The sequence below is a fragment of the Portunus trituberculatus genome, chromosome 7 (assembly GCF_017591435.1).
Source record: "Portunus trituberculatus isolate SZX2019 chromosome 7, ASM1759143v1, whole genome shotgun sequence".
Taxonomy (NCBI): domain Eukaryota; kingdom Metazoa; phylum Arthropoda; class Malacostraca; order Decapoda; family Portunidae; genus Portunus; species Portunus trituberculatus.
This window is the reverse complement of record NC_059261.1, coordinates 6,056,544-6,081,543: the sequence shown is the minus strand read 5'-3', so window position 1 is coordinate 6,081,543 and position 25,000 is coordinate 6,056,544. Positions and strand designations below refer to the sequence as shown.

Genomic DNA, 25,000 nt, shown 5'->3' with positions numbered 1-25,000 from the left:
AGAGATATATTAAATAGATACTTAGAAGAGGAGAGAAGAGAAAGAAGAAGAGAATGAAGGAGAGAGAGAGAGAAAGAGAGAGGGAAAACAACCACCACCATTAACCACCATTAAGGGAAATTGAAAAGGAAAAATGATGCAGAGATACATTAAACAGATACTTAAATGAATGAATAGATAGACAAAATAGATACATGGATGAATAAATGGGTGAGTTTAGATTATATACACAAAAAATAAATGTCTTAGTAATAAATAAAATGTTAGAAATAAATAAAAAAAAAAAGGCAAAATAAATACTGAAAAAAAGAAAGATAAGAAAAAAGACAAGAAGAAAATAAATAGAGAGAAATAAATGCCAAATACAATAAGTAAATGGATTAATCAAGAGAAAAGAGAGAGAGAGAGAGAGAGAGAAATAAGAAGAGAAAATAAAAGAAAAATAAATAAATACATAAACAGAAGAGAAAGAAGAGATAAATAAATAAATAAAAAAGAGAAAATAAAGAAAATAAAATAAAAAAAATAAATAAGAGAGAGAGAGAGAGAGAGAGAGAGAGAGAGAGAGAGAGAGAGAGAGAGAGAGAGAGAGAGAGAGAGAGAGAGAGAGAGAGAGAGAGAGAGCTACCATACATCACCCAAACCTAACCTAACCCACAACACCCCCCCTCCCATTCCCCCCCCACACTTCCTCATTACCCTACCTGAGCCCCAAACCAGCCCCTCCCCCATGACTTACGTGTCGGTCCAGGGGTGGGGCTGGGTCCCATCATGGCCACTTGGCGGTAGTTAGTGGGCAGGGACATCCTCAGGGCCGGCTGTGGGAAGATAGTGCTGTTAGTAGTAGTAGTAGTAGTAGTAGTAGTAGTAGTAGTAGTAGTAGTAGTAGTAGTAGTAGTAGTAGTAGTAAAAGTAGTAGTAGTAGTGGTGGCGGTGTTTTTTTTTTATTTATTTATTTTCAAGAGAGAGAGAGAGAGAGAGAGAGAGAGAGAGAGAGAGAGAGAGAGAGAGAGAGAGAGAGAGAGAGAGAGAGAGAGAGAGAGAGAGATACAAAGGAAACAGAAGAGGAAGGATAAAAAAGAACAAAAATGAGAAAAGGAAGAAAAACAAAGGAAAAGAAGTAGGAAAGAGAGAAAGAGAAAGAAGAAATAAAGGCAGACATGTGGTGTGGCAGTCACTACACCACCACCACCACCACCATTACTCACTAAACATGCACAACACAAAACATTCAGCCATTAATACAAACAGGAGGTGATGATGCGAAGAAATACTGTACTTTGTGATGGAGAGAGAGAGAGAGAGAGAGAGAGAGAGAGAGAGAGAGAGAGAGAGAGAGAGAGAGAGAGAGAGAGAGAGAGACTAATGGGGTAGAAATATTACTTTTATTGTACAAGAGGTGAAGTGAAGAAATACTGTAGTTTGTGATGCTACATGGAAAAGAAGACTGAGATAAGATTACAGGTTAAAATATCCCTTACTTTTTTTATTTATTTTTTTATTTCTACCATGTGGGGTTTTCACGGGAATTTCTGGGCTAAAGGGGATACTTTTTGCGGTACCTCCTATCTCAAAGCCCACCCGCTAGGAAACCGTTGCCCTGAGTGAGGAAGCCCAACCTACACTCGGACCGTGGACAGGATTCGAACCCGTGCGCTTGGAGACCACTCGGACCCCAAAGCTCGCATGGTTCCACTGTATCACGGTGTTAAGTAGACAAACGGAAGATTTTTATATTATCGGTAGAAATGTTACTGTATTTTGTGACGTTAAGTGGTAAACTGCAAGAGTATGGGATTATGGGTAGAAATATCCCTTGATTTTGTGACGTTAAGTAGAAAAATACAAAATTATGAGATTACAGGTAGAAACGCCATTTGTTTTGTGACGTTAAGAGGTAAAACACAAGATTATGAGATTACAGGTAGAAATGCTATTTGTTTTGTGACATTAAGTGGTAAAACGGAACACTTTGAGATTATGAGTAGAAATATTACTGTATTTTGTGACGTTAAGTGGTAAAACGCAAGAGTATGAGATTACAGGTAGAAATGTTATTTATTTTGCAACATTAAGTGGAAAAAGGAAGATTATGAGTTTATAGATAGAAATATTACCTTATTTTAACATTAAGTGGACAAACAAGATTTTGAGATTTTGGGTAGATATGTTACTGTATTTTGTGACGTTAAGTGGAAAAAAGGAAGATTATAAGATTATAGGTACAAATATTAGTATTGTGATATTAATTGAGAAAAAAAAGGAAAATTATGATAAGATTATGGATAGAAAATATTATACAGATCGTAATAATAAAAACTAATGAGTAATATTATGTGAAGGAATGTTACGAAGGGATTAGAATTAGAAGTATCATTAGAATTTATGACACTAAGTGAAAAAGTGGAAGATTATGAGACCATGTGGGAGAAATAACATTAAATTGATCCTAATAGTAAAAATAACGAGTAACATTACGTGAAAGAATGTTACGAAGGGATTACAGTAAAAAACATCATAAATCAACGTCAAGCAGAAAAAGGAAGAATCGGGATAAAATCATAAGTAGAAATAACAAAATACAGACCTTAATAGTGAAAACAACCATTAATATCAGGAAAAGAGACAAAACAATGGCATACATACAAACATCATTATACTCATCTTAACAGTGGCAATCAACACCAACACCAGCACTACACCGCACCACCACTACACTCTCTACACCCTCTAGTCACGGTACAAGGCATCCAGGGTACACTACGAGGTACACTACTCAACAACACCCTCGGAACACCACAGGTACACCCACAGGCATGGCCGAGAGGTACACCCAGGCCCTGCAGTGTACCAGATGGTGGGTACTGGCCCAGGGAGAAGCCCTTGTGGTACAGAGAGGTACAGGCAGATATCCTAAGGGTACAGAGACGGATACAGGCAGATTTCCTAAAGGGTACAGGTACAGAGAGGTCCTGATGGTACAGAGGGAGGATCTAGTGGTACAGAGAAGGGCACAAGCAGATTTCCTAGTGGTACAGAGACCCTAGTGGTACAGTGACCCTACAGGTACAACTACAAGCCCTAGTGGTACAGATACGTCAACAGGCAGAGGTCCAGTGGTACAGCCCTAGCCTAGCGGTACAGTACAGGCAGCAAAGTATACCTAAATGTGCCCTGAGCCCTTAAAACAATGAGAACAGAACGATTTCACCTACAGCCACGGGGTGCGGGCCCGGGGGAGGCCGCACTGGGGACTTCATGGATTCTGTAGCCATGCCGGCGTTTCCCTCCACTCCTTACCTCCTGGTCTGCCTTCTGTACTATGAACCAAATGTGTTACAGCCACTAGAGTAAGGCGGAGGGAAGGTGCAGGGCAGGTACTCACAACGGTACACTTTATACGCAGCCGCCAGCCACGGTTACTACTTTTTTTTAAGGTTTAGTTCATGGAGTCTGTTTCTCTCTGTGTCTCTGTCGGGGTGGCGTCCCTCCGCGGTTCTTGCTGGGGACGGTTTCGGCGCAGGGATAGTTTCGGTTCTAAGGGTGTTTTTAGGGTTATTTGGCTAATTTTGGGGATTTATTTCTGCATTATCTTTTTTACTTTTTTATTTATGTTAGCTTTTTAGACAGTAATGTTCATTTTGTGGCCTTTTTCATCTTGTGTTTACTTTTTGTCACTTGCAGTTTTTCTTATATTTACCATGAGTTTTGGAGAGTTTCACATATTTTTTTGCTTTAAGGATTTTTATTAGTATTTAGTGTATCTTAGGGAGGAAATAAGATTGTGTGTGTGTGTGTGTGTGTGTGTGTGTGTGTGAAGCCTCCAATAATGTTTTCCCGTCCGCCTCCCAGGGGAGAAGCCCCGAGGAACGTTTGTTGGCTATCTCCTCTCTCTCTCTCTCTCTCTCTCTGCCATCCTCCACCTCCCCCTCAAGAAGCTCCCAACCACGCTCAAAACACACCCACATACTTAAACACCTGTATACCACATTCAAGATAGGTCAAATATACTTAATAACATCTAACACACTCAAAACACACAAAATTTACCCAAAAAAATGCTTATGACAACCAAAACACCTTAAAACACTCAAAACACCCCAAATATAGCGAAAAACACAAAATGCATAATAGAGAACTCCAAGATTACAAGGGAAACATACCTAAATATGTCGGCTTAGGTCCTCTTCTTCTTCCGCTTCCCTTTTTCCTTTCTTCTTCGTCCTTCTCCTTTGTTTCTCCTTATTTCTCCATTATATTGCTTCCATATACACTCCTGAGCCTAGAAGCACATCAAGACACTTAGATAACACTAGATATTAAGCAAAATATTGACGAAGTGGAGTATTGTGGCTTGGCTGCTCCTTCTCATCCCCCTTCATTTTTCCTTTCCTCTTCCTTCTACTACTAGTATCCACACATCTGAGCCTATAAACACACGAAAACATGCAGAACTCACTAGTTATTAGGCAAAATATTGACGAAGTGGGAGGTTAGGAGGAGGAGGCGCCAGCCCAGGGCTATGATGTCACCACCTTGGCTGTGACATCATCAGAGAGGAGGAACAGGGATGACTCAACTAAACTACGTAAATAATTCCAAAAATGAGCTATACAAAAAAGGAAGCCACGGCCGAATGCCTAATATTTTATAACTTTGAGATACTTTAACTAATATGCACACACACACACACACACAGGTCGACCGTGTGGACGTGGCATAACACCTACAGTACATAACCCTCCTCCCCACGCACCCTCCTCCCCACGCATTATAACTACCATGCGCCTAATTAACTACCTTAACTACCCTCCACCAGCTAATTGTCCACATGTGACTCCTTCAGTTTTCGACACACCTTCCTGGTACATCCTGTCCATCCCATCACCGTCCCATCACTAATGACACTGTGGTACTATTGATTCACTACCTTTCACTATCCACTCGCTCCCACACGTCACGTCACCCCTTCAGTGCAATATTATACAGCTTTCTAGTCAATTGTCCGCCCCATTACCGTCCCATCACGTTCTTACCTTCCACTCTATTAATAGACTCACCCATTCACTGAGCAGGTGGAGCTGGTGGAGCAGATGGGGTAGGTGGAGCAGGTGGGGTAGATGGAGCGGTGGGCGTGTTTGTAGGTCTGATGTCTGGTGATAAAGTGGTCGTCTGTCTCTGGTGGTGGTTATGGTGGTGGTGGTGGTGGACAGTTGCCAAATGAAAATATTCTACGTCACCAGATCCACCTTGAAAAGTCGCTAAAAGGTCACTAAATCATTGTTGTCACACACTTATCCGATACCCCTCGCATCTTTTTTTTTTTTTTCGTCTTCCACAGGTTCCCTATATTTGCCAGATCGCTAAACGTGCACACTCACGTACAGCAACACGTGCCTGGCCACGCACACTACACACCTACACAACTTCTTAGTTAGTTAGTTAGTTAGTTAGTTAGTTAGTCAGTCAATCTATCAGTGAGAGTATCAGATGATAGTATACAAGTGAGTGAGTGAGTGAGTGAAAAGGAAGAGAACACGAAAGAATAGAAGGAATTAAGAGTATAACAAACTATCTCATCAAAACACCCAGTTTTCAGAAGAGGATATTAGTTGACATTGTGCAAGCTGAATGCTATACAATATACAGGAATGAACCTAGAGAGAAGACACTTGTTGTGGCTCACCAATAGACAGACACCACATACAGAGACAATTTAATGGTGTCATTTGTTTTAATGGAATGGTGGCCACACGAAGGCCTGCATAGCTCGTTCTTGCAGATTTCCCTCTCTATGTTCTCTCATCTGTGCCTCATTAATGCTCTTTTCTCCCTCCTCATATCATCTATCTTTATCTTGGAAAGTGCCATGGGAAAGAGGCGACGGAGATAGCGAGTGGTGAGGGAAGCAGCAACACCACACTGGCATGCATTCAGTTTACACGTTACTACTAGTATTTCCATGCAACTATATTGTGACATCATATCACCTCTGACGCTGTGGCGCCATGCAACAAATTGTTGACTAACCAGATATTGTTTTGAATCTCTTTCAACTGATAGAAAAACAGGTCGATACATTATGCATTTTATTATATCGAGATGTTGTGTTGCCATTACAAATATATAGGAGACACACTCAAAACACCCTGCAACACCTCAAAATGCCTGAAAACACACCCAAAACTTACTACAAACACACAGTACACACCCAAATTACTTGACACTCAAAACACACCCAAGACACATTCAAAACAGCCTTCAACACCTCAAAATGCCACAAAACACACCCAAAACTCACTGGAAACACCCAGTACACTCCAAGATCACTTGAAACACTCAAAACTACCCCAAAACACACCCAAAACACCATGCAACACCCTCAAAACACACTGAAAACATGTCAATACTCAAACACACCTCCACACCACACTCAAAGCACGTCAAATACACCTAAGGGACCTAAAACACACTGAAAACACACGAAATACACCCAAAACACACTTATAACACCCCAAAACACCCTGCAACACACTTAAAACACCCCAAATGCGTACCAAAACCAACAAAATACATTATAAAGAACGTTATAATTAAAAGGGACACTTACCTAAATATTACACCTTGGCTCCTTCTCCTATTCCGCCTCTATTTCTCGTTTCTTCTTCGTCCTCCTCAATTATTTCTCCTTCTTCCTTCAATTGCTTCCATCTACACGTCTGAGCCTAGAAACACATCAAAACATTAGATATTAGGCAAAATATTAAGGATGTGGAGGGAGACTGTGTTGTGACTTGGCTTCTCCTCCTCTTACTCCTCCTTTTCTTCTTCCTTATTTTCCTTTATTTCTCCTTTCTTCCTCCTTCTGCTACTAATATCTACATACTTGAACCTAGAAACACACGAAAACACGCAGGAATCAGTAGATATTAGCCAAAATATTGACGAACTGCGGGTTTGGAAAAGAGGCGGCAGCCTGGGGCTATGATGAGTCACCACCTGGACTGTGGTCATCACAAGAGAACGGGAGCACGGGTGACTCGGCTAAATTACGTAAATCATTTCATTTCAAAAATGACTTTTCGAAAAAACGAAGCCACCGCCGAATGCCTATTATTTTATGACGTGATAAATAGTAAAACTAATTTTCAAAATAACAAAACAACTCCAGCTTAACTAGTTTTTGAAAAATGTCTAAATTAAGCATGCTAAATATAAAAACATTTAAACTTATAAATTTGCTGAAACGCCCTGCAAAGTCAAGCCATTTTCACTTGGCGAGTATTTTACCACATTTCACGGAATCTGAGCTATCTTTTAGGGCATTCTACAGCGAGTTACACCGAGAAGCACAAACATGAGCAAATAAAATAAAGAAAAATAAGACTTTTTTCAACACCACCAAACACCATTTCAAAGTCCACATATTTCACTCAATAGATTGATTTCACGCTTAAAAGAGAACAGGCGATTCTGTGATGCCTCAAAGGCCCACTTATACCTTTAAATAAAAAAGCTCATAAATCGAAAGGGAAAATTTTGACCGTTAAAAAGCCTTTAACATACGCCATAAAACACCACTAAATGCCACATATTTACCCAACACAGGCGCGGAATACACTTCAAACACAACGAAACATTTATAGAAACCATAAAATCATACCATGGAAGCGTAATATTACCGTCAGGAAATATATGAAAAAGTATTTGACCCAACAGGCTGCCGGGTTGGGGACCGGGGGTAGGCGGCCCTCAGGCAACACCGGGAAAGATGGCGGCGGGACCTCCATATTTAGCCTTTATCATCTCACCAAGCCAAAATTAAGCCATACAGACAACTTTTGACTATGGTATATGAAATGGCAGACAAATGGCTGCATTCTGACACATGTTTGGCTTACGGTAAGTAAAGGAAGCAAATATCAGCGGCTAATACTCGTTATATCATCACTTTTCAATATTTGCGTACTGTTTTCACTCTCATATGTAAAGATAACCTAGCAATAAGTGAATGGCCTTATATATACCTTTAATTGATGAAGATAAGGCAGTGTGGGGCTTGTGGTGAAGCCTTGGACTGCTTGTCTTGCTTGGTGATTGGCGCTGCTTGAAAACTATCGGTAACAGAGCAACACTTCACTTCACTTATATGTGTGTGTTTGGGTGTATATAGGCATGTTTTGGATGTGTGTGGGGGTGTTTTGAGTGTGTTTATGAGTGTTTTCAGTATATAAGAGTGTCTTTTGAGTGTCCATGGCTGTGTGTGTGTGTGCTTGGGTAGGCATGTTTTGGATGTGTGTGGAGGTGTTTTGAGTGTGTTTACCAGTGTTTTCCGTATATAAGAGTGTCTTTTGAGAGTTTATGGCTGTGGGCGTGTGTGTGTACGGGACAGTATAACCACCACCAGCACCACCACACTTACCTTCACCACGACCACTAGACAACTACTGTGGCCCCACTCGCAGCAGAAGGTGTCTGTGAAGGGAGCACGCGTGTACAAATGTTTATGATAACTATCTGTTACTAAATCTCTTGTTAATGAGACCACATAATGATTTACTGGCTATTGTGACATCTCCCTTCGTTATTGTGTTCAAGATTTGGTTATTTGTCAAAGGAGGAAATATTAAATTGTATCTTGTTGTACAGCGAGTGTTGGCATCTCCAGCTGGGCTTAAAAGGCAGACTATGTTATTTCTCATTCTCTATTTCCATCGCCTGATTATACGAGTGTTTCTGGTAATAAATAAGGGTGAAGTAATGATAAATAAAGGAATATACACATTTTTCTATCTCCCAACACATCTAACTTGTTAATTATCTACGAATTCATTGACTTATCTATCTGCCTACCTATCCATCTATCTGTTTGTTTATCCAACTGTCCATTTACATACCTATCAACCCATCAAATTACCCGCTTATCCATCTATCTTAACACAAGCATATAAATACCACCACCACCACTGCCAGTACCTGCACCTGCCCACCTTCGCCCTCATGAACGGGAGTGTGTCAGTGATAAGCGAGGGACACAACGGCATCGCCAACCTTCGGCTACCGTGTCGCGTCAACTGGACGGTCGGTCCCTGACGAAACACCCCGCCCGACATACACGCCTACGGACCCACGAAGCACGGGCATGGGCGTGTGTGTGTAATAATTGGTGTTTAACCCTCAACTCTCTTGTTTACTCATTCCATCCTTCCATCTTTTGATTTCTAATTCCTCCTACTATTTCAATTTGCTCGTCATGGTGGAATGTTTCAGTTGAGTTATTGCCATCTCCATTAATTATTCATTCCTATTTTGTAGTTGAAATACTACAGTGCAGCCTGGAATGCCTCAACACTGAAAACCCGCACGCCAGCACGGGACAGGAGCTGCAAGCGAGGCTGGGAAAGAAACACTTGGTCTTGAAATAGTTTTATTGTTTTCACACGTTTCTAGTATAGATTTTTCCTGACATTTTTAAGTATAAATATCCAAATGTTTATAATACGTAGAGCAGCGTCAGCCTGGGGCGTTGCTGGCGCCTGGCTGGCCGACCTAGCCCTGCTGGGCATCAGACTGCCAGAGCCACCATGAGGGTGCCGCCCCAGGCTACCACCGCCGCCGCTGCTGCTGCTAGTGCAAGATAAATCTTACAGGTGCATTTGTGCAAAGGTTAAAAATACTACCGCGTTTCCTTCATACATACACACACACACACACACACACACATACACAGGGGTGCTGGTGTAGTCGCCACCCAAGCGTCGCCGCGCCTCTCCTTAGCCTCGCATGGCTACAACACTGGCCTCGGGCAGATGTAAAGCGCCAAGTGACCGCCGCTGTGGCACACTGACACCTGGTAGTATCTCACCAGCCCAGCTGTGACAGTCAGTGACAGGCTGATGGTGCTGGTGCCGCCTCCGCCGTGCCCTGCCGCGCTGTCCGACCTGCGGCGGCGTGATGAGCAGCGCGGTGCGGCAGTGATTCAAGCTGGCAGCAAACATCAAACAAGCTGTGTCACCTCCTGGCCAGGTTGCTGTAGGGACGGCCTCGCCCTGTGGCCTGTGCAGCGAGCTGCTCCAAGGGATCCAGAGGGCGGCGCGGCGCCCCTGCCAGTGTGGGAGGCTGAAGGAGGAGGAGAAGGGGGAGGAGGTGCTGCTCCACCCCCGCAGTACAAAGCAAAGTAGTGACAACAGACTCAGGTTGACAAGCAGCCGCTGGGTGCAGGCAGCGCGGCACAACACAACACGGCATGCAACAGCACCACCATATGCCACTCAGCCACAGCGTCCCGCGGTTCCCCAGCCTGCAGCAGGTGCTGGTGTGGCCTGCATGTGGGAGGCAGTCTCCTTATGAGGGCTGAGGAACTACACCAGCACACCATACAACACCGCGCAGGGCCACCAGTCCACCACCGCGACGCCGCCGACCCTGCCGCCGCCACGCGAGCTGAACCCTCGCACAGACACGTACACATGTTGTCCACATGTTATCCTGTCCACACACACACACACACACACACACAGATGGCTGTCACGTGATGTTCTCTACTTTGTACACTACTTACACATCATAACGGAAATCTCACACACACACACACACACACACTGCCTCACCAATGACAAGTGACAATTCATTAACCGGTGGTGGTGGTGGTGGAGAGTGATGCAACAGAATAAGAGCCAGCGTCACAGCGTGGGCCGCGACTCTGCTAGCTGGCGGTGTCTGTGCCCTGTGACCTCTAAACTCATAAGAGGAGTGAGTAAAGACAACGTTGGCAACAATAAGGTTATAACGCAATAACTTAACACAACGCTCGACACGCCACAAAGTCTTCTCTTCCATACTGTGTCGGGGAGGGAGGGTGGGGGAGAGGAGGCGTGGACCCCAACCGTGCATGGGGGGGGGGCTTGGGGAGGAGGGGAGGCAAAAGCTGTGGGGGCTGAGGAAAAGAGGGGATGTAATAAGGGTGAGGATGGAAGGATGAGAGGGTGGGGGAGGCAGGGCGGGCCTTGTGGGTGAAGGAAGACAACCAAGGGAGGGAGGGGAAAAGCTGGGGGAAGTCCTGGAGGGGGCACTCTCCCCTCGCGGGTGAGTGAGAGGTGAGGAACCCACGTTGAGATGCAGTATTTACAAATATATATATGTTATAAATGTTAAGTGGTATTTATGTAACTCTCTTGTGGTGAATAACTTTAATTACTTGTTATAATGCAAGCTCAGACTGAACACACACACACACATACACACACACACCACGCGGTACACAGAAGAGGCTACAGTCACAATACAAGAGTGACCTATAGTATTAGAGGTCAAGAAAGTCTAACACATGGTCACAGTCATCCCTCAGGCCAGGTCACGCTGGCAGGAGCACCTTAGCGTGACCCCTGACCCCTGACCTGGCATGGCAAGCACAGGTCAAAAAGGGGTCAGGTCAGCAAGTGTGACCTCTGCTGTGTACATTTGGCACATCCTTCACTGCACACTCAGCCGCCCTGCTAGTCACGCCTCCATCCATCCATCCATCCATCCGTCCGTCCATCCATGTTTGGCTTTATCAAAATAGTGCTACACATTTTGCCAATATGAAAGCTTTATACATTTGTAAACAAGAATATTTAATACCTTGTTGGCCTCTACATACAGTACCAGGGTGAGCAGACAAGTCCAGCCTCACCCCACCAACACCACCCACACTCCCTCTCACCACCACCACCACCACCACCACCACACTCATTTAAAGCTTGTCTCACACCACCACCACCATCACCACCGCCACTTTCGATGCTGCCCAGACACTTCTCTTTGATTTGTGGTTACATTAAGGCCTGGTGGTGGTGGTGGTGGTGGTGGTGTAGTGTTACCATAGATCATGTGGTGGTGGTGGTTGAAATGGTGTTGTGAGGAGGCTACCATACCACACCACAGCACCACAGCACTGAATTACTGCTCTTTCACTGTTTCCAAAGACCACAGAACAACTAGCCATGTTCTCAAGACTTCTCCGGTTCACAGCGTAGAAACCTTGTTCATCTGCCACTAGAACCACAAAAGCACCCTTGAAAACCAGCACCACTTCAACTACAGCCTTTGGGAAGTAATAAAGTGAAGTGACACAGTGCTTAATTTACAATACAGCTTTACATCTCTCATTATTCTAAAACTATACATATGAACCAGAGAGAGGGAAAAACTGTGATACCAGAGTGCCAAAAACACGACACTGCATGGATGTGGCACTGGCGAGAGGAAGCGAGGACAGTGACAACCAGCGCTATTAGTTTGCCATTAAAGTGTTTCAGTGTTACGGTTAACTAGAAGCTCTTAAGTCTATCGTTTTGTTATCCTCGAGTTGAATTAAACATCCAGTCAGCCTCAATAAAAAAACAAAATGGGGCCTTAACTGTAGCACTTAGGATATGATGAGAGGGAAGGTGGTGAAGAGGAGGAGGTAGTAGTAGTAGTAGTAGTAGTAGTGGTAGTAGTAAGGAAATATAGCTTCACTGGGGCATGGCAAACTTGATCTAAGAGGTTTATAAAGGGCTGGGGTATCAATTTTTGTAGCACTTAGGATTATAATGAGAGGGAAGGTGGTGAAGAGAGTAGTAGTAGTAGAAGTAGTAGTAATGAAATATAGATTCATTGGGATATGGCAAACTTTATCTAAGGGGTTTAAAAATGAAGTTTGTCTGGGAAAGATGGTGAAGAGTAGTAGTAGTAGTAGTAGTAGTAGTAGTAGTAGTAGTAGTAGTAGTAGTAGTAGACAAATAGGATCAGTGGGACATGGGAATCTTTATCTACGAGGGTTAAAAGTGAAGATTGCTTTGGGGAGCATCAATACTCATATTTTCAAGAGAATGTATCAAACACCCAAAACTCGACGGGTGTGGCAGACGCCGGGTGTGGACAGCAAACGTGCCATCCTCCTCCACTCACCACCACACTGCCACACCACCACACACAGGGCAGTGGTGGTGTGGTGGTGGTGGTGGTGGTGTTGTTTGGTGTTGTCATTTCTCTACCCTGACCTACCCTGCCTGTCTTGTTCTCCCCTCACCCTGTATGCTGCCCTGGTGTGTGTGTGTGTGTGTGTGTGTGTGTGTGTGTGTGTGTGTGTGTGTGTGTACCTTCATATTTACAAGCTTAAGTCAAGTTTCTAATTATATTTCATCTTTCAGTACCAAATTCTTAGCATCTGTACACACACACACACACACACACACACACACACACACACAAAGCATTCAACTGATGTACTGTGTATGTATGTATGTGTATGTGTGTGTGTGTGTGTGTGTGCGCTAACAAACCCTCAAACACACATAATACTGATTTCTTTCCTTCATGGTTAGATTAGAGGCATGTTAGGGCTGTATACGCATGTGTATGTGTGCGTGTCTGCATGTATGAGTGTCAGGGCTATGTGTATACTCATGTCTGTGTGTGTCAGGGCCTCCAGCAGCCAGCACAGAGGTCATGAGGGGTGAGGGAGGCCAGTGTGGGGCAGGGCGGCAAGGGTGTGTGGCCTCCTTTACACTGTCTCACACTGGCGTTTCAATGACTTGGCCAGACAGCAAGCAAAGGCCACACCAACCAACTGTGGGGGGAAAAAAGGTGCTTGTAGTTAGAGTGGGTGAGGAAATGGGTGAAATAAAGGTGTGGGTGAGGAAATGGGTGAATGAATAAAGGTGTGGGTGAGGAAATGGGTGAATGAATAAAGGTGTGGGTGAGGAAATGGGTGAATGAATAAAGGTGTGGGTGAGAAAATGGGTGAATAGATAAAGACAGAAATAGAGGAAGGAAATGAGAAATAAAGAGAGAAATATAAGAAGAAAAAATGAGAAATACAGAAAAAAATAGAGGAAGGAAATGAAAAAAAAAAAAAAAAAATGTCTTAAAAATTTGTAAAAAACAGTTGCGGTTATTATTAGAAGGCCAAAAAAAAAAAATAAAGGAAGGAAATGATCTAAAAAAATGAGAGAAAATAGGTGAATGAATGTGTGAGAGAGGAAATAGATGAATAAATAAAAAAAAATGTTCTAAAATGAGGAAGATGAGGAAAAATGTGTTTGCAGTTGATGTGGAAGATGAAATAGATGAATAGATAAAGAAAATGAAAAAATTGTCTAAAAAAGGATAGAAAGAATGCATATGAGAGAAGAAAATGAGAATAAATAAATAAATACCACACTGAATAATAAGAGAATAATAAAGAGAACAATAATACCACACTCACAATACACCACTCACACACACACACACACACACACCACACCATATCACACCACACCACACAACAGAACACACCACACAACACTGCACCATCCCCACATCAACACCACAACACTCTCACAACACCACACCACACACACCACACACACACACACACACACACACACCCCCACACACAAACACACATACACCACAAACACTCACACCACCACCATTATTATTATTATTATTACAAACACCACCACCACACCACATCACACACCCCAACACACACAAACACACACACACACAAACACCACCAAACCACATCACACCCCACCACACCACACCACATCACATCACACACCCCCACACAAACACACCCCTCTCACCTGCACAAAGCCTATCCCGATGGCCACACCTCCTAGAATGGTCAGGTTTTCTTCCACATCACCCTTCAGTTTGTCAAAGCAGCCCTCCTGGTTAATTAGGTCCAGCTGGGGAGAGAAGAGGCCAGGTGAGGCACAGGGAAGGACAAAGAGAGGACAGGTAAACAGAGAGACAGGTGAAGATAATTAGGGAGAGAAAATGAGAGGGACAGAAGAGAACATAGAGAGAGAGAGAGAGAGAGAGGAAATAGAGACACACAGCTAAGGGTAGAAAATGAGAAGGATAGAGAGACCAGAGAGAGATAGAGTAAAAATAGAAGATAGAGAGAAAGGGAAGGACAAAGAGAGGACAGGTAAAGATGATTAAAGAGAGAAACAGAGAGAACAAACGGAGATAAAAGAGAAATAAAGAGAATAGAGAGAGACACAGGAAGAACAAAGAAAGGACAGATAAAATAGAGACAGGTAAAGATAATGGAAGAGAGAGAGAGAGAGAGAGAGAGAGAGAGAGAGAGAGAGAGAGAGAGAGAGAGAGAGAGACAGAGAGATAGAGAGAGAGAGAGAGAGAGAGAAAAAAAAAAAAGAGAGAGAGAGAGAAAGAGAACAGACAGAAAAAAACGACAACACAATTTAGAGAACACAAGGCAAGAAGAACACCATTAGAACACAACACCACTAACAACACCACCAGGTAAATCACTAACGAGGGAACACAGGTAACGGGGGACACAGAACAGGTAGGAACAAAGATACACTTGATTGATACCAGGTGAAAAAAAAAAATACAGGTAAATTGAACTACTCTCTCTCTCTCTCTCTCTCTCTCTCTCTCTCTCTCTCTCTCTCAAGTAATACAGAGTGACATGAAAGAGAAAGAAGAGAGGAAGAGGGGAAGAGGGAGAAGATGGATGAAAACACTCAAAAGGAAGAGAAAGAGGAGGAGGAGGAGGAGGAGGAGGAGGAGGAGGAGGAGGAGGAATAAAAAAGAGGAAGAGGAGGAAGTCAAAAGGTGTGAGAGAAGAAGATACAGGAAGGAAGTGAAAGAGGAGAGAGAGAGAGAGAGAGAGAGAGAGAGAGAGAGAGAGAGAGAGAGAGAGAGAGAGAGAGAGAGATAATACCTACAGAGAAAGATTAATTGAAGGTGTGACAGGAGTGAGGAAACAGAGAGAGAGAGAGAGAGAGAGAGAGAGAGAGAGAGAGAGAGAGAGAGAGAGATGTACACAACTATAAAAATAAAAGAGAGAGAGAGATAAAGCTGAACAAATATAACAACAAAAACAGGGAGTGAGAGAAAGAGAGATAGAAAGAAAAATAAAAACAGGAGAGAGAGAAAAGAAAGAAAGAAAGAAAGATAGATAGATAGATAGATAGATAGATAAAAGGATGAATGAACACACACACACACACACACACACACACACACACACACACATACTAATTTTTAACCACGTCCAAAACAAAACAAAACAAACAACATCTACAACTTTCAAAACTGTAAAACATCCTAAAACATCCTTGAACACCCCAAAACACCCTTAAAAACACACCACCCCAAAACACCTCAAATTGCCGTAAAACATCCTAAAACATCCCAAAACACCTCAAAATTGCCGTAAAACATCTTAAACATCCTTGAACACCCCAAAACACCCTAAAACATCCCAAAACACCCCAACATTGGCGTAAAACATCCTAAAACACCCCAAAACACCACAAAATTGCCGTAAAACATCCTAAAACATCCCAAAACACCCTTAAACATCCCAAAACACAATAGAACATCCTAAAACAGTGGTTCCCAAACTGGGGTCCCCGGACCCCTGGGGGTCCCTGAGAAGGTCCTAGGGGGTCCGCTACTTCTCCCGCCAACCTTAGGAGAGAGGATAGAAGGTACCCGTTTTCTTTCACTTTAGCCAGGTGCCGGCGCAGCCGATCGCCACGCACACCGATGATAGCACCTCATTCAACCTGTGATATTTTGGTAACCATAGCATCTAGATGCTTCTGGTTTTTTGCATTGCAAAGAGGAAGAGTCGGTTGTGGACATAATATCATTTGTACTCACTCTTTATTGAATTTCCTAGTATAATCAGTATGTGAATACAAGCTATTTTGTGTGTTTCTCGCCAAACCTCCCGAGTTAGCGCAGTGAAAAGTCTTAAAGTCCCCGAGGTTTAAGGGTTAATTTGAATTTATTACGACGTAGTGTAATGCTCAAATATGTAGGAATGATTTAAGTCTAGAAAGGAAATTATAAGTAGTATTATTATCTTTAAGTAATCTTAAGTATGGAATTAATTATATAAAAAATGACTCACTACTTGAATTGATCACAAATAACTTCCCTTTTGTTTTCTTCTTCTCACTAACACTTAAACAAAACACTTAAGCACTTAAAATTCAGCGATTGCGCCATGTGTCGTCAGACTTTTTTGAAAATATTTCAAATGTTTATTTTAAGACTTTCTTCGTGTAGGAATATGCAAATAGTAAATTTACTGCATTGTAATCATATAATGGGTACCTTGGTATGGTAATAGTAACTTCTGATTGGCTGGGGGTCCTCGGATGGGACTTAAATATCTGGGGGGTCCTTAGCATGGTAAAGTTTGGGAACCTCTGTCCTAAAACACCCTAAAACATGCTTGAACACCCCAAAACACACTAGAACATACTAAAACACCCTAAAACATCTTAAAACATCCCTGAACACCCCAAAACACACTAGAACATCCTAAAACTTTATAAACACTCATAGAATCTTCTAAAATATATGAATAGAAGTATAATTTGATAAGAATCCTTTACAAACACTCCTAGGATCTCTTGCGCCTCATATTAGAGAATCCAGTAGTAAAAACGTGTATAATTTGATAAGAATCTTTTATATACACTTTTAGAACCTTTTAAGCTTTACATTATAGAATCCAGAAGAGAAGACGTGTATAATTTGATATGAATCTTTTACAAACACTATTAGAACCTTTTAAGCCTCACATTAGAGAATCTAGTTGTAAAGACGTGTATAATCTGAAAACAATCCTTTATAAACACTCCTAGAACCTGTTAACCCTCACATTAGAGGATCTTGTAGTGAAAACGAGTATAATTTGATAAGAATCCTTTATAAACACTACTAGAACCTCTTAAGCCTCACATTAGAGAATCCAGTAGTAAAAACGTGTTAAGAATCCTTTATTAACACTACTAGAACCTGTTAACCGTCACATTAGAGAATCTAGTACTGAAAACGAGTATAATTTGATAAGAATCCTTTATAAACACTACTAGAACCTCTTAAGCCTCACATTAGAGAATCAAGTAGTAAAAACGTGTTAAGAATCCTTTATTAACACTCCTAGAACCTGTTAACCGTCACATTAGAGAATCTTGTAGTGAAAACGAGTATAATTTGATAAGAATCCTTTATAAACGCTACTAGAACCTCTTAAGCCTCACATTAGAGAATCCAGTAGTGAAGACGTTCCTGCCGCAATCCTGAATGGTCTCCTTGCAGCAGTCATCAGGCACGCCCTCCACTGATAGACCGTATGCCGTGCTCTCCCAGTCCCGAAAGCCGTCAGTGCCACAGCAGGCGTTCTGTGGAAGAGGTAGTGGTGGTGGTGATGGTGGTGGTGGTAATAGAAGTAATAGCAGTGGTGGTACTAGTGGTAGGAGTGTGGTGGTGGTGGTTGTGGTGGTGGTTGTGGTAGTGGTAGTAGTAGTAGTAGTAGTAGTGTAATTATAGTATCAATTTCCTCTCTCTCTCTCTCTCTCTCTCTCTCTCTCTCTCTCTCTCTCTCCCAGCTCTCTCTATATTTCCATTACCAGCGCGTCTATTTCAACAACAACAGGAGAGCTATTTATAAACTTTTACTAACGCCCCAAAAATACGCTCTCTCTCTCTCTCTCTCTCTCTCTCTCTCTCTCTCTTCACACACACACACACACACACACACACACACACACACACACAGACACCTTCCAAACACATCAAAACAAATGACTGGAAGCTGAAATCATATTACATCACGTTCTTACACGATAAACCACCACACAGACAACACTACAACACCCCAGAGACACACAGACACACAGACACACAGACACGGGGTGATGAAGACAGTAGGAAAGGCAGGGGAGTGATGGAAGGGGGAGGAAAAAGATGCAGAAAGAATATGAGACGAGGTGTGATAAATTCAAGACATTTTTGGCTAATTTTCTACCACTCTTTAAGGGAACCAGCGCTTAAGTGGGCACTTTCTATTCATTGTTTTTTTTTTTTATTTTGTTGCCTTTGATTGACTTCTCTCCTGCATTAGAAAAAAATAATAATAATAAAAATAATGAGAAGGAAGAAGATCGGGAAGAAAAGATGAGAAAGGGAAAGAAGAAGATCGGAAATGGAAGATGAAAAAGAGAAGGAAGAAGATCAGGAAGGAACAGTGAGAAAGAAAAGGAAGAAGACCAGGAAGGAACAGTGAGAAAGAAAAGGAAGAAGACCAGGAAGGAACAGTGAGAAAGAAAAGGAAGAAGACCAGGAAGGAACAGTGAGAAAGAAAAGGAAGAAGATCAGGAAGGAACAGTGAGAAAGAAAAGGAAGAAGACCAGGAAGGAACAGTGAGAAAAAGAAAGAAGAAGATCAGGAATAGAAGATGAAATAATGATAGAGAATTGAAGATCTGGAATGGAAGATGAGGCAGAGAGAGACAGAGACAGAGACAGAGACAGAGAGGGAGAGAAATAATTAAGCGGGTTCTCACATCATGTTGTATCACGTTCCAGGTCCTGTACACTCCTTCGTTGGTCTTGTTGTAGGTGGTCATTGACTTGAACATGTTATTGCGCAGGAAACTCTCCACCTCTGACCGCATGATGTAAGACGCGGCCCCCACCACCACCTGCACCACGAAGATCACCACCAGCAACACCGAGAACTGAAAGGAGAGAGGGATTGTATGCACCACTGGGCACTCGGGGACTTAATCTACCACTGGGGCCATTAAAAATACATTCCATAACCTTAAAACCATCAAAATACCCTTGAAAACCCCAAAGATATGATAATTTGTCACTAGAACCATGATAACATCCTTGAAAACACTAAAAACTTGTTAATCTGTCACTGGAACCATGAGAAAACCTTTGAAAACACTAAAAACTTGTTAATCTGTCACTGGAACCATGAGAAAACCTTTGAAAACACTAAAAACTTGTTAATCTGTCACTGGAACCATGAGAAAACCTTTGAAAACACTAAAAACTTGTTAATCTGTCACTGGAACCATGATAACATCCTTGAAAACACTAAAAAACTTGTTAATCTGTCACTGGAACCATGAGAAAACCTTTGAAAACACTAAAAACTTGTTAATCTCTCACTGGAACCATGAGAAAACCTTTGAAAACACTAAAAACTTGTTAATCTGTCACTAGAACCATGAGAAAACCTTTGAAAACACTAAAAACTTGTTAATCTGTCACTGGAACCATGAGAAAACCTTTGAAAACACTAAAAACTTGTTAATCTGTCACTAGAACCATGATAACATCCTTGAAAACACTAAAAACTTTTTAATCTGTCACTGGAACCATGAGAAAACCTTTGAAAACACTAAAAACTTGTAAATCTGTCACTGGAACCATGAAAACATCCTTGAAAACACTAAAAACTTGTTAATCTGTCACTGGAACCATGAGAAAACCTTTGAAAACACTAAAAACTTGTTAATCTGTCACTAGAACCATGAGAAACCCTTTGAAAACACTAAAAACTTATAAATCTGTCACTGGAACCATGAAAACATCCTTGAAAACACTAAAAAACTTGTAAATCTGTCACTGGAACCATGAGAAAACCTTTGAAAACACCCCAAAACATGTTAATCTGTCACTGGAACCATGATAACACCCTTGAAAACACTAAAAACTTGTTAATCTGTCACTGGAATCATGAGAAAACCTTTGAAAACACTAAAAACTTGTTAATCTGTCACTGGAACCATGAGAAAACCTTTGAAAACACTAAAAACTTGTTAATCTGTCACTGGAACCATGAGAAAACCTTTGAAAACACTAAAAACCTGTAAATCTGTCACTGGAACCATGATAACATCCTTGAAAACACTAAAAAACTTGTTAATCTGTCACTGGAACCATGAGAAAACCTTTGAAAACACTAAAAACTTGTTAATCTGTCACTGGAACCATGATAACATCCTTGAAAACACTAAAAAACTTGTTAATCTGTCACTGGAACCATGATAAAACCTTTGAAAACACTAAAAAACCAGTTAATCTGTCACTGGAACCATGAGAAAACCTTTGAAAACACTAAAAACTTGTTAATCTGTCACTGGAACCATGATAACACCCTTGAAAACACTAAAAATTTGTTAATCTGTCACTAGAACCATGAGAAAACCTTTGAAAACACTAAAAACTTGTTAATCTGTCACTGGAACCATGAGAAAACCTTTGAAAACACTAAAAACTTGTTAATCTGTCACTGGAACCATGATAACATCCTTGAAAACACTAAAAAACTTGTTAATCTGTCACTGGAACCATGAGAAAACCTTTGAAAACACTAAAAAACTTGTAAATCTGTCACTGGAACCATGAGAAAACCTTTGAAAACATTAAAAACTTGTAAATCTGTCACTGGAACCATGAAAACATCCTTGAAAACACTAAAAACTTGTTAATCTGTCACTGGAACCATGATAACACCCTTGAAAACCCCAGTAACTTCCACTACAACCCGCTCGTCTGTCACTGGAACCATGAACACCCCAGTAATTGAAATCATTGCCTATATAAAACATGTTTGTGCATTTCCACTTGCCAATCCTAACCAGTACATCTGTTTAATCTCTCTCTCTCTCTCTCTCTCTCTCTCTCTCTCTCTCTCTCTCTCTCGCTGGGAAACAGACACACCTCGTAAGTTTTTCATAATTTGAGACAAACTTGCTCACATGCCTCCTCCTCCTCCTCCTCTTCCTCCTCCTCCTCCTTCTCCTCCTCCTCCTATTCCTCCTCTTCCTCTTCCTTCATTCCTCATCTCCGTTTTCTTTTTACTTTTTCCGTTTTCTTGTTCCTTCTTTTTATCAGCTTCTTTCCTTGAGTTCATTAGTGGTTGGGATACTCTCTCTCTCTCTCTCTCTCTCTCTCTCTCTCTCTCTCTCTCTCTCTCTCTGAATCATTAAAACACCGGAAATTCCTCCACGCAACACTTGAAAATGCCTAAATAACGCACTCAAAACACTCACACTCACAAAACACACTCAAAACATACTTGCACACTCACAAAACACACTCCAAACACACCCACACACCCTCAAACACACCAAAACACACTCACACACACTTAAATACACTCAAAACACCCCGGAGACACAGAAACACACCAAACACACTCAAACACGCTGAAACACTCTAAAACACACTTAAAGCACACCAAACCGATGCCAAACACACTCTAAACACACTAACACACCCCGAAACACAGCAAAACTACCAAAAAATTACAGAAACACACTCTAAACACACTCAAACACCTCGAAACACAGCAAAACCATCTCAAAATTACAGAAATACACTCAAATTGACCTCCAAACCCCTTAACAACCACGCAACAACCCCAGAACAACCTCACACACTTCCATTAATCCCTTACCGTGACAAACATGCAGTGATTCTTCTTAATAGCACCACTGTGGCTGTAGAAACCTTAAAAAACTACCATTACTACATCAAACCCCTTAACAACCCCTAACAACCCCTTAACAACCCCAGACACTTCCACCAAACCCCATGCAATCATTCCTCTTAATAGCACCACTGTGGGTGTAGAAACCTTAAAAAAACTACTATAACTAATTCAAAACCCCCTTAACAACCCCTTAACAATCACCACACCAAGCACCAATGCCTCACCGTGACAACCATGCAGTGATTCTCCTTGATGGCGCCACAGCAGCCGAAGAAACCCACGGAGAAGATCAGAACCCCGACAGCAATGAGCACTGAGGGGGCTGACAGATACGTGGACATGAAGTTGAGATACGTTCCATACTTGGCTTCTATCACTGCGCCGACCACGATGACTGCCGAACCGGACACCTGAGACAGAGACAGAGACAGAGAGAGAGAGAGAGAGAGAGAGAGAGAGAGAGAGAGAGAGAGAGAGAGAGAGAGGGTTAGTTTAAATATGATTGATGCATTTATTGTTACATTAACCCCTTCAGTACTGGGACACATTTTTACCTTGTGATTTGTGTACCATTAGACCATTTTATTGACATTTGGAAGGGTCTATGGAGGTCAGAAGATTAATGGCCACAGTCTTCACTATTTTAACCCCTTCAGAACTGGGACACATTTTTACCTTGAGATTTCTGTACGATCTAGACCATTTTATTGACATTAGGAAGGGTCTATGGAGGTCAGAAAATGAATGGCCACAGTCTTCACTATTTTAATCCCCCACATGAGTTTCTGAAGCTGTAAAAAATCACCAAATAACAAACTATGAATGTGGAAACGCCTCATGGTATTCAAAGGGTTAAATACCACAGAGGAGGAGGATGGACCTTGCCACCCCCACCCCCTGGACAAAGACATAAGGGTAACAGTATCAATAAAAAAAAAAAAAGAATAGACAGTATACATTATAACATAAGTAAATAAATAAATAGAGATGAGAGTGAGGTTAGTTATGCAAGGCTATGATAGATAGGTGAGCCAAAGTCTTTATTAGTGTTTATTATTTACTTATAAGTGTTTGGCCATGTTGATCACCGGAAATGCATACCAGACATTATTAAAGGCAAGGTCCACTCAGCAGAAGTCTTAACCCTTCAGTACTGGGACACATTTCTACCTGAGTTTTGTGTACGATTAGACCATTTTATTGACATCAGGAAGGGTCTATGGAGGTCAGAAGATTAATGTACACAGTCTTCACTATTTTAACCTCTTCAGAGCTGGGACACATCTTTACTTTGAGATTTGTGTACGATTAGACCATTTTATTGACATTAGGAAGGGTCTATGGAGGTCAGAAGATTAATGTACACAGTCTTCACTATTTTAACCTCTTCAGTACTGGGACACATTTCTACCTTGAGTTTTATGTACGATTAGACCATTTTATTGACATCAGGAAGGGTCTATGGAGGTCAGAAGATTAATGTACACAGTCTTCACTATTTTAACCCCTTCAGTACTGGGACACATTTCTACCTTGAGATTTATGTACGATTAAACCATTTTATTGACATTAGGAAGGGTCTATGGAGGTCAGAAGATTAATGTACACAGTCTTCACTATTTTAACCCCTTCAGTACTGGGACACATTTCTACCTTGAGTTTTATGTACGATTAGACCATTTTATTGACATCAGGAAGGGTCTATGGAGGTCAGAAGATTAATGTACACAGTCTTCACTATTTTAACCCCTTCAGTACTGGGACACATTTCTACCTTGAGATTTATGTACGATTAGACCATTTTATTGACATTAGGAAGGGTCTATGGAGGTCAGAAGATTGATGGCCACAGTCTTCACTATTCTAATCCCCCACATGAGTTTCTGAAGGTGTATAGAATCACCAAATAGTCACCAGAATGAATATGGAAACGCGTCACGGTACTGAAGGTTAATGGCGCCTGTAAACTAGTAAGGAGGAAAGGGAAATGGTAACTAATTGGCCATTTTTTGACTACTTTTGTTGCTCTTGGTCAACTTTCCTCTCTTACTTAGAAAAATAGTGAACAAAAATAAGTGACGCATTTACAGAGAGAGAGAGAGAGAGAGAGAGAGAGAGAGAGAGAGGTTTAGTTATCTTAGGAAAAAGTGTATACTCGATTTAAAGACACTGTTTCCTCTTCCTCTTACTCCTCCTCCTCCTCCTCCTCCTCCTCCTCTTCCTTCTTCCTCTTCCTTGTTTCTACAGATTAATTTCTATAGCCGTGAAGAGAAGCATATGCGAGAAGAAAAGGAGGAGGAGGAGGAGGAGGAGGAGGAGGAGGAGGAGGAGGAGGAGGAGGAGGAGGAGGAGGAGGAGGAAAAAATTGGGGTCATGCTTCCGGAAGATTATGATTCATCCTCCCTGTGTCTTTGAATGTGTCCTCCTCCTCCTCCTCCTCCTCCTCCTCCTCCTCCTCTTCCTCCTCCTCCTCCTCCTCCAATCTTCTTCCTTTTACCATGATTTCTTCCTCCTACCCCCTCCTCCTCCTCCTCCTCCTCCTCCTCCTCCTCCTCCTCCTTCTCCCCCATGGACGCTAATCAGGGTGACAAAGAGACGCCCAAACTCTCTCTCTCTCTCTCTCTCTCTCTCTCTCTCTCTCTCTCTCTCTCACTTTACACCCATGGGAGTATTTTCTTTAATTTTATAA

General features: G+C 41.9%; 2 protein-coding genes across 2 annotated transcripts in view; both read right to left on the bottom strand.

Moving 5' to 3' along the window:
• The window catches only part of LOC123520036 (proteoglycan 4-like), a 41,197-nt gene extending 37,686 nt beyond the window's left edge, over positions 1-3,511 (bottom strand). The window contains 2 exon segments of the mRNA XM_045281884.1: positions 740-818; positions 3,216-3,511. Of these exon segments, the coding sequence (XP_045137819.1) occupies positions 740-818; positions 3,216-3,275 (139 nt within the window). The 5' untranslated portion in view covers positions 3,276-3,511.
• A 5,903-nt stretch (positions 3,512-9,414) lies between these two features.
• The window catches only part of LOC123520029 (CD63 antigen-like), a 43,039-nt gene continuing 27,453 nt past the window's right edge, over positions 9,415-25,000 (bottom strand). Inside the window, exons 2-6 of the mRNA XM_045281873.1 lie at positions 22,536-22,721; positions 19,361-19,534; positions 18,057-18,197; positions 14,601-14,705; positions 9,415-13,594 (exon numbers count right to left, since the gene is read on the bottom strand). Coding sequence (XP_045137808.1) covers positions 13,529-13,594; positions 14,601-14,705; positions 18,057-18,197; positions 19,361-19,534; positions 22,536-22,721 — 672 coding nt within the window. The 3' untranslated portion in view covers positions 9,415-13,528. The remainder of the gene's footprint in view (positions 13,595-14,600; positions 14,706-18,056; positions 18,198-19,360; positions 19,535-22,535; positions 22,722-25,000) is intronic.